At 50.2% G+C, this 18,155-nt stretch overlaps 1 protein-coding gene across 2 annotated transcripts in view; it reads left to right on the top strand.

Moving 5' to 3' along the window:
* TTC12 (tetratricopeptide repeat domain 12) overlaps positions 1-17,374 on the top strand; it is a 46,781-nt gene extending 29,407 nt beyond the window's left edge. For both annotated transcript variants that reach the window (XM_070384200.1, XM_070384199.1), the window contains 10 exons: positions 1,364-1,532; positions 7,570-7,662; positions 8,713-8,773; positions 9,782-9,919; positions 10,374-10,472; positions 10,918-10,986; positions 13,536-13,637; positions 15,025-15,124; positions 15,897-16,122; positions 17,213-17,374. In XM_070384200.1, coding sequence (XP_070240301.1) covers positions 1,364-1,532; positions 7,570-7,662; positions 8,713-8,773; positions 9,782-9,919; positions 10,374-10,472; positions 10,918-10,986; positions 13,536-13,637; positions 15,025-15,124; positions 15,897-16,122; positions 17,213-17,288 — 1,133 coding nt within the window. In that variant the 3' untranslated portion in view covers positions 17,289-17,374. The remainder of the gene's footprint in view (positions 1-1,363; positions 1,533-7,569; positions 7,663-8,712; positions 8,774-9,781; positions 9,920-10,373; positions 10,473-10,917; positions 10,987-13,535; positions 13,638-15,024; positions 15,125-15,896; positions 16,123-17,212) is intronic.
* Positions 17,375-18,155: the final 781 nt, after the last annotated feature.

Genomic DNA, 18,155 nt, shown 5'->3' with positions numbered 1-18,155 from the left:
TTAAATGCTGAATATGAGAGAATATAATTTTTTTTATTCATTTAGTAGAGTGGAGGTATCACCTTAAATTGTAGAAATCTTAGGTTCTAGAGAATCAGGGGGCCTCTTCCATGAAGGGAATTATGCTCAGACTAACATCCTTATCCAGGTGCCCTGCTGCTCGTAGGGCACTGCATGGGCCCTGGGGGGTGTTTGCGTAGACCCCCTTGCCTGAGGTTAAGAAGATGGACTTGATGACAAGGTGTTTCCTCAGTCTGAATGGGACCTGTCTCCCTCTGTACAGCCCCACTTCCTCAGTCTGCACCCAACTTTGGTTTCTGTGAACCTTGAGGTCACATCTTTTTTAACATCTGGAAAAATACCATCAGACACAACTTAGGACATAAATGCTCTGTCTCAGGTGAATGGAATCTTGGTGTATCCAATTCAGTAAATACAGAGATGTTTTTAAATAGGACAAAGGAATGCTTAAAAGTAAAGGCATGGAAGTAGGTCTGGGATATAGTGCTGACTGGAGAGAAAAGCCAATTATGGGAAGGATGTATTATATTTTAACATTATTCATATGAATACCAGCCCCCCTTAGGGAAAGTGCTTACCTGGAGGAGGTTACAGAGAAGAAACTTTTATTTTCAGCTGTATTCACATTTTGTGTTATTTGAGTTGTTGACAGTGAGCTACTGTCCATTTTTTTCTGTAATCTAAACAAACTGTGCTCTGTTTCAGAGCTCAGCCTCATGTTCCAGCCTGTATCCCTCTGCCTGCTCTCAGATAAATTCATGCACTGGTTTAGAAAATGAACTGGGTGATGGGGGAGAGGGCATATCCAATGCTACCACCCTGGAAGTAGTTCACAGCCAGGAAGGGTAGTGTGCTTCATTCATTAATGTTCTCGCGTGGTCATTCTAGTTTTCTAGAAAGAACTCAGATGGTTGCTTTGGCCATTAGATGAAAATTGATGGTCTAAAGCTCTTCACCATTCAGCTGATTTCTTTCCCTTTCTTCACATTTCCGGATACCGTCCACCATGGAGCCTTTGGCAAGAACAATGATACTAGCTAACATATATGTATGTACCAGCCCCTGTTCTCCACACCGTCACGCATTAACTCATTGCATCGTCATGACAACTGTTACGTTGGTCCTCTTCCTCGTTCCACTAATGAGGAAGCTAAGGGATCAATAACTCGGCTAAGGTCATCTCCTGATGGTTCAGATCCCACATTCTGCTTCTAGAATCCGTGCTCTTACCTTCATTAGCCTGCCTCCTGGAGAAGAGTTGGGTTTCTCGTTAGATGAGGGAAGACAGAGCCCACGTGACCATCGTGGTCTGCATGAGGCTGACGTGCCCTGTGTTCTGCAGAGGAGAACCAGCGCCTGCTTGTGCTGCGTCCGGACACGGGCCCGCTTCTGCCCTCCCTGCTGGCCTCCAGGGTCCCGGCCATCCGGCAGCAGAGCCTGGCCCTGCTGCTGCAGCTCGCCCAGACGGAGAACGGACGGAGCCTGATCATCGGCCACCTTGACCTGATCCGGTAAGGCTCGGCGTGCGTGCGGGCGGGAGCTTCCCTGCGGCATCTCAGGTTTCACCTGCCACATTAAGACCTGTCCCCTTTCCCACATCTCTGACGTGAGAGGAGCCAGCTGACCAGATTAAGGGTTGAAAATCAGAAGGAGCCTGTGAGAAGAACACTCCCTCTTAAGGACCTCCAGGACAAACTCCTGTCTGAACTTACTGCCATGGACAGTGTCACTTCTGCGCTTGTTTCTTTCTTTTCACAGGTTTATTTATCTGGTTGTGCCAGGTCTTAGTTGTGGCAGGCAGGGTCTTTGGTTGAGGCATGCAAACTCTTAGCTGCGGCATGTCAGACCAAGTGCCCCAGCCGGGGATCAAACCCGGGTCCCCTGCGTGAGTCTTAACCCCTGGGCACCAGGGAACAGACCCTGAAGACCATGTAAATATGGCGGCACTTGCAAAATCCGATTTGGAACCTACCTGTAAAACGGGCCATTTGCCTCTGCTCTTTGAGCCTCAGTCTTGGCTCCACCCTGCTCCTGTTCTTACTTTTCTTCGTTTATTCCTGTTTCAGGTAATGCTACCTGATTTTACTTATCCTTAAATCCTTTCTGGAGTGAGTAGGGTACAAATAAATACAACACATCTCAAATGCTGTTGTGTGTAGGTCTTTCCAAGGCTTAAGGTGATAGGAATGGAATGTGCCTCTTTCCTAAGTAGACTTTCTTTTTTAATTTTAAATGAGCCATAGTGATTCTGCCTGGTGCTTTTCCATCTAAAGATTATTAGTTTGAATATGTGAAATTGCCACTTTTTATGTCAAGAAAAGGTTGCATGTTGACAATTTCATGTGGTTCAATTTAAAAGAAATAGTAGCTGTGATCGTGTCTATGTGTGCGTCTGTGTGTGTGCTCAGTCGCATCCAACTCTTGCAAACTCACAGACTGTAGCCCGCCAGACTCCTCTGTCCATGGGATTCTCCAGGCAAGAATACTGGAGTGGGGTACCACTTCCTCCCCCAGGGGACTCCCGACCCAGGGATTGAACCCAAGTCCCCTGTGTCTCCTGCATAGGCAGGTGGTCCTTTACCACTGCACCATCTGGGAACCCCGGCCATGGTTATACCATTGCTTTATAAATGCTTCCTATGTAATCTAAAAACAGAATTTGGCTTCCGATTCTATTCACTATTATCTCACTGGGAAGGAGGCAAGATAAGTGTCCTTCCCCCATTTCACAGGTGGGGTAGGAGAGTGACTCGGGTCATCTCAGCCAGCTGTCTCCCAGGCCATGGAGCTTACTCCTAGTCTCTGTTCCCTGTTAGAAAGGCAGCCAAATCTGAAGCCGTGTCAGACCTGCTTGGACCATGCTGAGAGTTCTGGTGCCTGTCCCATGTTGGTGAGGAGGCCCGTGGGTGCTGAGGACGGTATGGGGATGAGCCTGGGCTCTGACTTGCCCCTTCTCAGCCCAGCCCAGCCCTGCGGCTCACAGGACAAGCCCTGGCAGCCCCTGAAGCTCAGCGCACACTGGCAGATGGGTCGTTAGCGGAGTTAAGTCATCAAAAGCACATTTCACATTTCAAATGACTCTGCAGTCATTTCCTCCGTACCTTCATCATATGTTTTTTTGTTTGGTTTTGGTCTCTTTAAGTAAATACAGCCACAGTTATCATAAGCTTTCCCCACCCCCCGCCCAAGCTTGTTTTTGAATTGCTTGAGTTTCATTTGAATTTTTCCAGTGTCTTGGCGTTTGTCATCATCTTGTGCAGTACAGCCTACTTGCTTTAGACGAAGAAATCTCCGTTTATCACCCCTGTGCCCACTCTTCTTGTTAATATCTATCTCCAGGTAAACTGGAACGAGGTAGAACGTGTTCTCTGAAATGAGATAGTTTGAAACAGGCCAGGTCCCATGACCCTCGCATTCCTCCCCGTATGAGAAGGTGAAGGGACAAGTGTGCATGGCAGCAGCAAAGTGAAGGCCAGTGTCCCTTTGTGAAAAGTGCTGGGGCTTAGATTGCAGCAGTCAGGAGCCTCAGCCTTCCACGTGTCTCTTTCTGCTTGTGTGACCCAGGAAACTGCTAAGCCCTGATGCGCCTGGTATCTCATCTGTATCAGAGATTTATGGTGAAACGTCAGAGAGATGATGCCTATATGCCAGGTAAACTTTTTTCTGCCACATTTGACAGATTAGTCTCTTGACTTAACCCAGAGAACTCATCTTGTTTTTCTGTAAACCAAAAGACTAAAGATAGTAATAGCTGATGGTGGCTTAATGATGGCAGGCTCAAGGTCTCTGTCCCTCTCTTGACCTTTCCCTCATGGTCACATAAGGCTGCTGCAACTCCAAGTATCACATCCCTCTTTAAGACAGATTAGCACCAACTGGGTCTGTCCCTTTTATCAAGAGGAGCTGCTGCTTTTGTTTCTCTTTGGTCAGAACTGTGTCACATGCCACCCTGGAGGGCAGATGGTCCCAGCTTCTGAGGCAGAGGCAGGCAGGACAGAAGGAGGGTAACGGGATGTCTGGTTCACCAGCAAACAGCATCTGCCACATCAAAGAAAGCAACTAGTTTCACGCCTGACATGTGTTTTGGACTCAATAATGACTTTTGCTCACTTTCTATCTTCTGGGTCTATTGCTCAGGGTCCTAAACTAAGGGGAAAGCGCACTTATTGGTTATTTAGACCATTTTCTGACCTATGGTCCCTCTACTTTGTCCATCAGCTGCAGGTCAGCAGAGCAGAACATCTGCCAAAAAAGGACACGCCTGTCATCTGTGTCCAGTTAGGGTGTGCCTTTTATCTCATTTATGTTTCCAAGTACAAAACCCAGAGAATCTTAAACCCCCAGCTCTTCTTCTGTACCACTCAGGTTAGTTAGTATTCATCACAAGACTACAGAAAACAGGTTTGCTTTGGTGAGGGAAGAATCTGAGCTGAGGGAAATAAATGATTTCTGACAGCAGGAACACTGGATGGTCTCCTGAGGAAGTTGGGGTTTTGCAGAACCCCCAGTGTGGAGGGACCGTAGCAGCAATCCAGTCCAGCCCCACCCAGCACACTGTCCCCTCTGGGGTTTCCCAAAAGTCCTGTGTGTGAGGCGCTGCAGGGAAGATTCCAGCATTTGCATTTTCTTCTCCATTTGACTGGAATGGGCGCCACAGCAGCTTATAGGGTAGGGGTCTCTCCCCAGTTAAGGAGAGGAGTGTGCTCTGTTCCGGAACAGTTCTGATTGATATAAGATGATCTCCTTACACCAAACACAAGCTGCCTCCCCCACCACCTCGGGGCAGGTCTGCCTTCTGTACCGAGGCCTCGGTTCTGTCTGTCGAAGCCCTACAGGTTGTATCCACTCTCCCTCTGTCCACTGTTTGATGTGTCCAAAGACACTGGCATTTTCCGGCCCCACGCATCCTTGTTTCCTCAACCATTCCTCAGGTGGTTTGGCTTCCAGATCCCTCCCAGAACAAGCTGCTAAATAAACCCAGTACCATACATGTGGGTGACTGGAAGCCATGCTCCTGAACATAAGAACCCAATATGATGGGCTCTTTTCTTTCTTTATCTCCCATTGTAGCCTCATGGCATCTGCTCGTAATGATAGCATTCTTTCTGGCCCTCCTCCTACCCTATTCCTTCTTGGCTATTCCTTCTTGGCTCCCTTGGCGAGCCCCCTTTATGCTGTCATCTTTCCTGGTCAGGGACTCAAACATCCTATCTCTTCTCGTCCATGGCCCCAGTTATCACATCTAAGTCTCTTTCTCAGATGTTAGAAGGAAGCATCCCTCTGTCACTGGGCACCTCCATCACAACATCCCAAGTATCATAAACCTAGTAATTTTACCATAAGCTTAGTAATTTTACCATAAGCTTAGTAATTTTATCATACTTTAGTAATTTTATCATAAGCTTAGTAATTTTATCATAAACTTAGTATTTCAAAAGTAGTTCTTCAAACCCACACCCCCTAGCTGAACTTCTGTCTTCGAATATGGCATTTTCATCTGCCCTGCTGCCTAGGCCAGAATCCTGGGAGCTCCCTGGATGGCTCCCTCCCCACACCCCTCAGGAGATGGTACTTGTCAGTCCTACTTCCTCAGCATCTCGTGGACGCACTTCCCGTCTCCCTCCTGCAGTGTCTCAGGCATTCCCTCTAGGTCATCATGAGGCCTCGTCTTCTCGACTGTACGTCTTACTCTGCCCCATCCCAGATCATCCCTTGACCTTGATTGTCTGAACAGTCCCAGCTCTCCCCCACTGGATTCCCTGCCTCCTGTGCCACCTGCTCTAATCCACCTCTGCCGCACCACCAAAGGGATTTGTCCCAAATGCACATCTGTCCGGTTATTTTCCTACTTAAAACGCTGAAAGGACTTTATACTGCCTCCTAGACTAGTTCTTGAACTTCTGAGAAATAGAGTGTCTAGGAATCACCTGGGGACTTTATTTAAATGCAGCTTCGGGGCTTCCCTGGTAGCTCAGCGGTAAAGAATCCATCTGCCAAAGCAGGAGACACGGTTTGATGTCTGGTCCATGAAGATCCCACATGCGTAGAGCAGCTAGGCGTGTGCCACGACTACTGAGCCTGTGCTCTCGAGCCCAGGAGCTGCAGCTACGGAACCCACACGCCCTAGAGCCCATGCTCTGCGATGAGAGAAGCCGCTGTGGTGAGGAGCCCTTGAACCACAACTAGAGAAAAGCCCACACAGCAATGACGACCCAGCACAGCCAAATAAATAAATAAAATTATAAAATGCAACTTCCTGGAACTTCCTCTCACTCAGAAACTGAGAGAGGCTCAAGAGCCTGCAGCCCACCCTACCCCACCATACACCCGCACCACACTTGGGACTCAGGACGCCCAGGGAAAGTACAGACATTCCAGAAGACCATAGACAGACAGTCCATCGTGACCCAGGCTGGCTGCTCCCTGTCCACTAGCAGGACACCCTACACACTAGCTGTGAGGACCCATTAGCAGTCCCCAAGTGTGTCTCTGCTGTTTCACACCTTGTCATCTCTGACTACTGTGCCCTCTGCCTCTCCTGTCCCTACATGCCTGATGTGGGCCTGCAAGCTCCTTGGAGCTGGGACCTTGTCTTTTTCCACTTGGCACACGGTCAGTGCCAGTGAGTGCTGTTGACTGCCTGGACAAAGGGACAAGTAGCCAATGCTCCACTTTCAAGTGAGGTGGGAATGTCCGCCTCATCTCCATCCTCCCGCAGCTCTTGCTAGGTGGGCTCCGTGCCCACTTGATATGTGCCTGTTTTATCCTATCACCTGACACATGTCACCGTAGGAGGCCAGGCGCTCAGCACGGTGTCCCGGCCAAGCACAGCACTCGGCACGCTGTAGATGCTCAGTATGGGCTTGCCGGATGGACACGTGACTTCTACTCCCATCGTCCTGGTGCTGGTCAGCCCTTAAGGCAGCATGATACCCCATTACGTTTTATGGCAGCCGCACCAGACTGTTTGCTCATATCCTGGGTTTGCAGTTGGCTAAAAATCTTAAGTCTTTTTCACATGAGTCAGTTATCAACCAGGTCTCCCATTTCTGTTACTTAAACAGATTTTCCAGCTCTCAGTGAAGGACTTTAACTCTCTGAAATTTCATCTCATGTATTCAGCAACCTGTCAAAATCTTGTTAAATCTTTAATCCATCCCCTGCTTCATTAGGGGGCCTCCCACTTAGTCATCAGCACATAAGTAAGCGTGCCATTTAGATGTCATCTGTGTGATTCAGCTTGGCCGTGCCAGAGTCACACGGTAGAGGCACCAGAGGCCTTCCAAGTCAGCGTCTGATGATCAGTGAATGCAGGTTAAAACTGTTCACCCCCCTGGAACCGCACATTAAGTGGTAAACCGTTCTCATGGCATAGTACCTGCCTTGCTGGGGTGGGCAAGGGGCTAGGCTTCCTGGGGGCATGAGCAGCCCTCTCAGCTCACTTCGCTCAGGTGCTGACTCCTCCCTGGTCTCCACACCAGGCCCTCTCGTTGGGGGTGCTGTGAGCTGGAGGTCAGCCCACCCTGAAGGTGTTACGTATGTTTGCAGGTTGTTGGAAGCTCTGGTGTCATTCCTTGACTTCTCAGATAAAAAGGCCAACTCAGCCATGGGACTGCTCACAGACTTGGCTCTGCAAGAAAGGTAATTTTTCTTCCAGAAATTGACATCTCTTCTTCAGCCTCTGCTGCACCATCTGATCTTCTAAAATGTGCGGCAACGCGGGAGGTTGGGCGAACTGAGGATTCACTGCGTAGGACAGCTGATGTCCCCAAGGGCTGTGGTCACCACTTTGCCCCAATCCCTCTGCATGCAGGGGAACCCGGCCCTCAACAGGCTTGGAAGCTGTCATGTACTTAGAACAGCACGTCTCATAGTAAGCAAACCTACTATTATTGGGTACTGGTGAAGCCTCTTCCCCTAATCACTGCCTAGTAGGAACTGCCTGGCAGATGTGTGTTGAATAAATAGGAAAGAGAAGGAGGAGGGAGGAAAAAGAGAAAGGGATGGGGAGGGAGGAGAAACACGGGAACACGGGAGCCCTCCTGGGATGCCAGGGGCATAATGGGTAGCCAGCCTCCTGCCTTTTTTGTCTGTTTGTTTTTTTCTTTAGCTGATGCTGGAGAAGACAGTAAAGATCTTAGATTTTCATAACTTTTCATTTTATTTTTTTTAATGCCTCTTGTTTTGTTTTTAATTTCCTCACCAACATTAGGGCATCTTACCTAGAAATGGTTATATATAGAGAGAGCTCCTCATGCAGGTAGCTGGCCATTGGCAGGGGCTGGGGACAGTACTAGCCCGAATATCAGGTGGAGGCGTACATGCCATGGGGCCGTCCTGACAGCTGTGACATGTAAATGTGCTTACACCATGTAACTCAGAGCAAGGGGAAGGGAGGGGTGGTGCGAAGTCAATTTGCAGAAACCTCAAGATTCCAGCAGCTTCTGCAGAAGAGAGCGGACCTCTGAGATGTGTTGTTTCACATCAAAGGCCAGTCTCCAGGCTTAGAAGTAGAGTAAAGCCACATGACCTACCCAGTGACGACCTTTTCTGCTTCCAAATGACTCCTTCACGCAGGAGCAAATGACAGGGGCCCACAGCTGGACTGTCGATTCCGCTACCTGAGACACTGCACTTATGTTTCACTTTGCACGGTGTAGAAATAAGTCATGGCTGATGTTCTCTTGACAGATTTCAAGCCTGGTTCCAGACCAGCCTTCCAGACGTCCTTCCAGTGCTGACGGGCGTGCTGGTGAGCCAACCCTTGTCTGGTCACCTGCGACAGATCCTCTCGGGAGCGTGCGCAGGGCTGTTTCAACAGGGGTTTGCCTCCTAGAACTCCCTTTGCCTCTCGGGTTGATTGATCATTTATTCACAGTTGGAATTTATACAAGTCTTGGTTATTGGAACAGTTGCTGTGGGGGCAGGTGGAGAAGGTTCATGGGCAGGTCTGGTTGCAAGGGAGGAAGGCTGCAGGCGGTGAAGGCGGAAAGTTGGTCAGTCTCCACCAGTCCCCTTCTGACCCAAGTCCTGTGATAAACTGTTGTTGCTGTTGTGGTTCAGCCACTCAATCGTGTCCGACTCTTTGCAATGGACTGCAGCATGCCAGGCTTCCCTGTCCATCACCAACTCCTGGAGCTTGCTCAAACTCGTGTCCATTGAGTCGGTGATGCCATCCAACCATCTCATCCTCTGCCACCCCCTTTTCCTCCTGCCTTCAATCTTTCCCAGCATCAGTCTTTTCCAGTGAGTTGGCTCTTTGCATCAGGTCACCAGTGTCATAAGTACCATATGCAACCCTGTCCCCTGAATTGTCTTCCTGATCAGGAGAGCAGGTGTGGTGGTTGGAGTCAATGAGGGAGAAAGGTGCAAGTGTTGGGGGGAGTGGGGGAGTCCTTCAGAAGAGTGTGCTGTGACAGACCTGTCCCCAGGGACCCATAGAACCCTCAGGGGTCCTTGGAGGGTGCATGAGCACCCTGCTATTTCACACATGTGGATATGGAAGCTCTGAGAAGAGACAGGACTTGCCGCAGTGCCCCCAGCTGGTTGGCGGAGTGACTGGAACCAGGCCAAGGTGCTTTGGGGTCTGTCCTTCTGTGTGCCTCCTTCCTTTCTGCCAGCGTGACCCCACTGACATCCCCATGTGACATCAGGCCTTCTGGTTCCCAGACGTTTTGGAGAGTGAAGGACACGCATGGAGATGATTCCGGCATTATTCCTCTGCTCTCTGCAGATTTGATTTCTCTTCCTTCCCTTTCAGAAGAGAGATCCCAAGGTCACCAACATATCAGCTCTCTGCCAGTGTCTTGCCATCATGGGGAACTTCAGCGCTGAGGCCGCCGCCCAAAGACAGATGTCTGCCTCTGAAGACTTTGGGGCTGCCTGCTTGGGCCTCATGGTATTTCAGCTTTTCTGTTCAGAGCCAGTCTTCTACCTACTTTGGGGCCATGGGCTTCTTCTTAATTATCTGACTTTTCTAAAAATTCTGTTTGAGGGTGCAGGGGCCAGTGGCTTACCCCGTCTATAACCCTAGATTTGATGGACAGCTGGCCTTAAAGAATTCTCCAGATCAAGTCTCCTCCACCCCGGAGATGTCTGGAGGGTTCTCTGTGAAGCTGGCTTGAGCACCCATTTCAGTATCTCCCTCTTCAGTTTGAACCCAGGGCCAGAGCTCCACAGCAGAGGCGCCAGACACTGTGTGCTATAAATCAGTCTCTGATTTTCCTGCATCACTTCAGTTCATGACTCTGGCCATTTAAGGAGTGTGAGAGATCTGGGACCATCACCAAGGGGAACAGGTGACCATGACAGCTGCAAGAAGATCACATGATCACCTTGTTTTGTTTCCCAAGGCCAAATGTGAGGAGGATGCGGACCTGTTCAGAGACGTCATGTATGCCCTCCTGGGACTCGTGATGAACTTGTGTCTTCAGTCCCCCTTTGTCTCCGAGGTACCGGATTCTTTTCTCCGTACCTTAACACATTCTGTTGCATAGAACTGCTCTCGTTGCCATGAAGAGGCTAGAAGCAGGGGACTCAAACCCTGGCGGTGGGAATGGGGAACGCTGGGCGGAGGTTCCACCCCTGCTCTGCTGAGGGATGGATGAGTCACTCTGTAAGTTATTCATTCTGCAAACCAGCTGAGTGTCCAGGGCTCTGTGCACGGTGCTAAGTTCCGCATTTACACAGTCAAATACGATGTGGCCCTCGTAGTTGGGGGAGATGAATGTGGGAAAGAAATGAGAGCAATCACAGATGTTGTGAAGGAAATGGGGACTGACCTGGCGGTGGCAAGGAGGGAGTGGGAAGTGGTCAGTTCTGTGTGAGCGCCCAGAAGGAATCTGCAGATGACCGTGGCTGGGACAGGCAAGCTCCTTCTCGCGCTCCCTGTTGTAGGTTTGGGCCATGGAGGTGAGCAAGAAATGCCTGTCTCTGCTGAACAGCCAGGATGGAGGAATCCTCACAGTAAGCTGCCCCCAGGGAAATCCAGAAACCGCTTCCTTTGTTGTTCTGTTTTGTTCTGTTCTGCAGTCACCACGCCTTTGAGCTTCTTCTGCTCTCTGAGGCATCGGGCAGACATACTCCGCAAAACGATGCCCATAAGCACAGAAATACTGAATTTGCCTACAGGTTCAGGGGATTTGGTGACCCCGCCCCCCCCACAGTGCCCATCTGTGGATGCCCTGGAATCTAGGAACTCCAGTTAAGGATCCTTTTTCTTGAAGGTGTGGAGCTTAACAGCTGACACCAGGTCATATCTGATTTGTCCCATATCAAACCATCCTTATGTGACTTGGACAGGCCAAATGATTTTATTTAAAATCTGTTCTCCGGGCACATATTTTAAACGCAGTGATTCTGGAGGAGTTTGTACACAATGGTTTTAGCTGCCTTGGAGATAAGTGCTGGAATGGCTTTCTTGCTTCTGTTTCTGACATTTGGATAAGAGAACTAAGGCCTGTGTCTAGCACAGTGTATCAGGAGGAGAGTGGTGAGATGATTCAAGAGGCTGTTTGCCATCATTGTGGGATGTGTTCTTCACTCACATGAGGAATCGCCCCAACATTTCTGCCTATTAGGTCTGCCTATTAGTCTCTAAACATGGAGAAACAGTTAGAGTCACATCCAGGGCAGATCTGGGAAACCAGCCCTTCAAGGGTCACAGCCTGGGGACTGCTTCAAGGGTTGTGAAAAGGTTCCGAGTAGGTCCAGCGAATCCTCTGTGTGACCAGCAAGCGGACAAGTTCCCTGCAGTCAATCCAGACTTACAGGGCAAAGTGTTTAACCTGGGCTCCAGGAAGAGGTGGTGGATCTTCAGGTTCCCTGAGACCCCCAGCAAGTGTATAGAAAATTCTGCATGTCTGTGCATTTTCATGGGCTCGAGGGGCACACCACAGTTTTCATCAGATCCTTAGAAAAGTTGCATGACCCCAAAAATCATGGGGTAAGCATCGCTGTTCTTGGGGACTTGGGGTCTTCTGACTGCTGGGCCTAGTGGGTAAGTTATCTCACTGATGGGTAAGTTATTATAGCCAGTTTCTGGATGATGGAGAACAGCTGCAAGACTGATGATTAATGAGGTGGCACTGAAGACGCCTTCGTGCAGAGGGCAGACGAGGGGAACACAGCAGGCAGGTGGCCAGTGTGTGTTGCAGTTCTATGGAGAAGACAGAATTCCAACTGCCAGCTACATAAGCAGAAGACAGAAGCAGGAGATGAGGGGGCTACATTTGGTAGCCAGGCATCTATTCCTCAAGCGTAAAATATGAGCTTTTTTTTTCCTTAAGGAATTGAAAGACCAGAGAAAAAAATGCTTACTTTCTAGTAGTTGAGAATGCCACCTCCCCACCTGGGAGTGGTCAGACTCCCCATAAACACAACATACCCAGACATACTCTTTTTCTCATAAATGTGACTTGCAAGCTGAGAGTCGCAAGGCATTTCAGGAAAGCCATACAAGTAAATAGACAAAGCAGAGAAAGCAGAAAATTTGAGTCCAGAAAAAAAAAAGAGAGATGATGTAGGAAAGAGAGGAAAAAGCTAATAGCTATCATTTGTATCTTCAGAAAGATTCAAAATGGTGTTATGGCCATAAAACAGTAACAACTTGCTATTTAAAAAATTCAGAACTGGAAAATAAAAATCAATAACGTCTCCCAGAAATTAGAATAAAAAGATTCAGGAAAGATAAAAGTCCCAGAGGATCAATCCAGGAAGTCTACCGTGTAATAAAGGTCCTGCTGGTATCAGAGCCCCACAGGAATACAGGGCAGGACTTTCTTGCTGAGGGGTGAATGCCGGTCCTTTGTGAAGCTGGAATGGGTTGAGCCTCTGTGCGCCCAGGGGCCATGTTGGCAGCCCTTCAATTTGAATCGGCTACCCAGTAGCTTTACTGTAAACATCAGTACTTGCTATCAATTACTCAACCACTGTATTTTTAAAATCAAGGTACATGTTTTCCATCTAACACTAATGATTCTTGCCTCACCAAACTACTTGTTAACTTTAAAACGTCACCAGCATTTTAAGAAAAAAAAAATTTTATTGAGGTATAGTTGATATACAATTTTTTTTCTTTTTAATTTATTTTTATTGAAGGATAATTGCTTTACGGAATTTTGTTTTTTGTCAAACCTCAACACGAGTCAGCCATAGGTATACATATATCCCCTCCCTCTTGAACCTCCCTCCCGTCTCCCTCCCCATCCCACCCCTCTAGGTTGATACAGATCTCCTGTTTGAGTCTCCTGAGCTGTACAGCAAATTCCGTTGGCTAGTTGGTATACAATTTTATATAACTTTCAGGTGTATGGCATAGTGACTCACAGTTTTTAAAGGTGATGCTGCATTTATGGTTATGATAAAATAGTGGCTATATTCCCTGTAGTATGCAGTGTAAGCTTGCAGCTTATTTATTTTGTACGTAGTAGTTTGCACCCCTTAATGCCCTACCCTTTTCGTGCCCGTCTCCCCGTGGGAACATTTAAGTGCCCTTTCCTTTCTGCTTCACTCAGAGAGCTGCTGGCGTCCTCAGCCGTACCCTTTCTTCCTCTCTGAAAATTGTTGAGGAGGCCCTCAGAGCAGGAGTGGTGAAGAAGATGATTAAATTCTTGAAGGTAAAATAACTTCATTAGTTCCAACCCCCGGAATTTCCAGGAGTGTCATCTTTTATTTGGGGAACAGTATCGAGGAGGCCTTTGTTCAGCAAAGGTCCTGCCATTTCCCCTCTGCTAATTTCTAACCTTTTGAATGGGGATTCCCTTCTGCCTATTCACCTAGACTACTCTGACCAGCAATGTAAGATTGTTGGACAAATAATTGTTCATTAGGCACATCCATAAAAATGCTTACCACTCAAGCTTAACTTTAAAAATGTATGGCCTCTGTCTTCAGAAAAGATGGTCTGAGTGGCGTCAACAAGGTTTCTCAGGCCCTGGTTCTGTTCATGTTTTCCTGCTCACGATGCTCTTTCCAGTTTGCTGGAAAGGCTAGGGGGTAACTCCCATTTATGAAATATGTAGGCTTCAGAGTACCCACGTGATTTTTAAAAGGATGTTCAGACTTTCTTTGCAATATGAGTGCAGTGGAAAATCCCATGGACAGAGGAGCCTGCCAGGCTACAGTCCATGGGGTCAAAAGAGACACACACTACTGAGGGACTGAGCACACACAGAAACACAAGAGTTAGCTAGATTCTCCTGAACCAGGACATCAGTTACTAGGTTGCATCTCTGGGTCCCAGTTGCAATATATATGCCCAGTGAGGTTCACTCACCTGAGTTAGCTTGATGACCCCACAGGAGACATTCATAAACGCCTAGGCTGAGTGGCACCAAGGAGGGTGCTCTGTGAGGGGGCTACTGCTGGGGCAGGGGTGATATCAAGGGGGCAGATGGTGGGTCTGAGTTTAAGCTGCCGCGTGGATGATGGTCATCATTTACTCTGTATAACTCTTGCATATCCACCGGAGCCTGCTGAGTCCATGTTCACACGTGTGTGCCTTATGCATGCGTTTCCTCACACTTGCATTTTAAAGACCCCTGCATAGGGTGATTTTAAGGGTTATGATTTGACAGTTATCCCCTCTTAAAATGACCTAGGTTTGTGATGTTCTTCATGCAGACTGGTCAGCCTGGCAGCCCTAGCAAGTCAGCCCTCATTCTCAAATGGTGAAATGACCTGGGAGGGCCTTTGCCTCCCTTCTTGGTAGATCTGCCAGTCGACAGCATCATTCTTTTCTCAGCCCCTCACTCCTAAAGCCTTCCACAGATAATTCCTCGGGTGTCCATGACAGGCCTCCATTCACATCCTTCTACAGAGGATGTGAGTGACCCTGCACCCCAGCAGGGACCAGGCCCCCTTGCCCGGAAGCACACATATTGTCAGCAGCGCGCTGTCAGGAGTTTAAGAAGCCACGAGCATAATCCCAGCTGCTCACTGTCATTTCTGGCCAGGAACAACCATAGCATTGATTTCTTGCTCTCATTGCACTCTGAAATCTAGGCAGGAGGCCAGACTGCGTCACGTTACGCAGTCAAGATACTTGCCATCTGCACAAACAGTTATCAGGAAGCGCGAGAAGAAGTGGTAAGACTGGATAAAAGTAAGTGATCGTTTCATTAAGCAGAGCCCACATTAACTGGGAGGTTAATCTAGCCTCGAAGCTGCAGAGGGAGCTGCAGGCGAGGAGGGAGGAGAGATCGAGGAGGCTGTGCCATGCCTCCCCGCCCTCCTGCATTGTGTTCGGGGACCCTGTCACCTCACCTCCAGCTGTGAAAGCCTTTACTTAGCCTTCAGAAGCTCACGGCCACCGTGCCTATGCTAGAGACTCAGCTGGGAAACAGCTCGAACTAAGATCGTTTCCAAAGCACTCTCCTTAGACAACCTAACACGGGTCCTCTCCCTTCCTGGGGGAAACACCTCAGTGACCATGCGCGACGAGGAGTCCAGTGCGGCTGTGATCTAATCACCAAACTGCTGCTGTCAGGGGGGGCAGGGCAGTTCCCCTTGTGGGTGGGAACTGAGGGGGCCCACCAAGTGGGGAGCAGGACCCTTCCCTGTGGAGCCTTGTCCCGGGCCCCGTGGGTCCAGGGCGCCGGCTCACGGCCTCCCGCTCAGTCAGGGGATGTCGAGAGGAACAGGGAGGTTCCGCACGGGAAGCAGAGAGAATAGACCTGTCTGAGGCCGAGCCGGCATTCCTGGGACGGCTGGGCTATGGGCTCCTGAGGCCACTCAGAGACATGGCCAGGAGCCGAGGAGCACTCAGTAGGGATTCGTCAAGCGGGTGACACAGCCGGCCTTCCACCGCCCCCTCTCCATGCCCACCCACCACGTCCCCCTGCCAGCCTCCCTGCCTGTTCTCCTCTGCCCCATAGAGCTCGGGGTTCTGATGCAGCTGCTGGACTCGGAGGATGAGATCCTGGTGGGTAACGCCGCCCTCTGCCTGGGGAACTGCATGGAGGTGCCGCGCGCGGCCTCGTCCCTGCTGTCCACGGACATCGTGCCCGTCTTGCTGAAGCTGGCAGGCAGCGATGCCCAGCAGACAGCCGTGCAGCTGAACGCGGGCATCGCCCTGGGGAAGCTGTGCACGGCGGAGCCCAGGTGCGCAGGGCCAAGGGGAGCCCAGCTCCTTCTCTGCAGGAAGTCCCCCCCACCGACCCGCCCAGGACACTGGGGAGTGCTCAGGCTGAAGCCAGCGAGGGGACACAGCATGGAACAGGGGTCTTTCCTGGCACCAGCAGCCATCGTCTTCTCTCTGCTCAGCTCCCGCAGTCTCCTCTTTCCTCCTCCCTCTCCTCCCACCATCCCCACCTCTCTCTCCTGCCTTTCTGTCTCCTCTGCTTCTCCAGAAACAATTAAATCTCTAACTTCATTTTTTTTTTCCCCATGTGGGGCCTAAGCATATGGAAGAGTGCCCTGTAGGGTACATTCTTGAGCTGGAGAAACAGGCGTGCTGGGGGCGGGTGGGGGCAGCCAGATAAAGATCACCGGATAAGCCAGGCCAGGAGCCTCTGCATGGCCGTGCCATCTCAGCTCGGCTCCCACTCCACTCTGTCCTGATCTGAGGCGCGGGGACACCTGGTCCTCGTGCTCCTGGAAGGTGCCCGTGTGCCTGAGCGTGGAGCCCTGGCCCGCTAGGGGTGCCTTCCGCGGACAGGGAGGGGCTGTGGCCAGCCCGCTTCCTTCTTGCCCAGCCTCACCCTCCGATCCCTCCTCTGGAGAATGTGGGAGCTGGCCTGGGTCACACCTAAGGCCCTTCCAAGTTCTGATTGTTCAAAGGGAAGGAACGGATGAAAGCTTTCTTCTACAGAAAGCAAGGCGCATTAACTAGGACAGGCTCACCGTGGCAGCCTGCCAGGCAATCCCTGAGAGTGTGGCCCAGCGGGTCTCTGGCACGTCTGCCACTCGTACAGTGGGCATTGCCGTGTTCCCTGGGCCTCCTGGGGGCTCCCCACTCACAGCGGGTACTGCCGTGTTCTGTGGGCCTCCTAGGCGCTCCCCACTCACGCCGCGGGTGTTGCCGTGTTCCCTGGGCCTCCTGAGGGCTCCCCACTTTGATCTTCAGGGAAACAGCTTCTGCCCTGTCCCGCCTTCCCAGCCAAATTCTTCCTGAGCCAGGAGGATGCCTCTGGGCACCAGATGTCTGTGCCCTGGCATTTATGTCCTGGAGTTTGTGCTTTGATTATGACAGGTTTGCTGCTCTGCTGAGAGAGCTTCACGGGATGGAAATTCTCAACTCTACCATGAAGTACGTGGAGAGTTCTTGAGAGACGTGGCGTCCGTGCGGGTTTTGCCTGTGACTGTTCACTCTGGTTGTTCCTGTGCTAATAAAGCCTTTTTGAATATGTGCTCCAGACCAGAACGTGGCTTTTCAGAGTGCTTGCCTTGGTTTTCATTGGCCGTGGGACCTTCCCAGACTCTGATAAGTGCTGGGTCTAGTTGGGAACTAGATTTCGCCTAATGCCTGTCCTGCCCCTTTTGTTGTTTTCTGCTGGCATTGCACTAGGACCGTCAGGTTTTTCAGCAGTGACTTCGACCTCTCTTTTCCAGCTCTGAAGTGCCAAGACACAGCCCTAGTGACATCTGCGAGGCAGTAGTCTCTTCGAGCCTGGCCTGCCATTGTGGCATGAAGTCTTTAATTCAGTGGGGTGAGTGGTGGGTGGTAAGCTCCCTGGCAGGGAGTTCTTTGAAGGTTCAGGGAAATCATTCCTGCAAGCACCCCCTGGCGCCTTTGTCCACCCCGTGCAAGGATGCTGTAACACGCCCTTCTCTTAAACTGTCTTCAAGTGCCAAAGCAGGGGGAATCTCTTTCTGCGCTGAACTCTCAGGGAGTAATGTAATAGATGTAATCTATTTCTGTAACCCACCTTGCTTTCCCACCCCCATCCCCAAAAGGCACTGCTCCCTTACAGTTGCCCCAAGTCCACTCTGAAACTGACCGAGTAGCCTCTGGACCCCAAGTCCCGAAGCAAAAAGTGCAGGAAGTGCCACTGCTGTTCCACGTCGCAGTACCATCACTTGACTCTTTCAGGGTCAGAGGCAGGACCTTCATGGTATAGCGAATGCCAAGGACTCCCAGACCAAAGGTCCAAAAGTCTGTGCTCCTACTTACCCTGCTACCTGGCAGCTGCGTG

This window comes from Bos mutus, chromosome 15 (assembly GCF_027580195.1).
Source record: "Bos mutus isolate GX-2022 chromosome 15, NWIPB_WYAK_1.1, whole genome shotgun sequence".
Taxonomy (NCBI): domain Eukaryota; kingdom Metazoa; phylum Chordata; class Mammalia; order Artiodactyla; family Bovidae; genus Bos; species Bos mutus.
The sequence above is the reverse complement of the archived record's forward strand: the minus strand, read 5'-3'. Positions and strand labels throughout refer to the sequence as shown.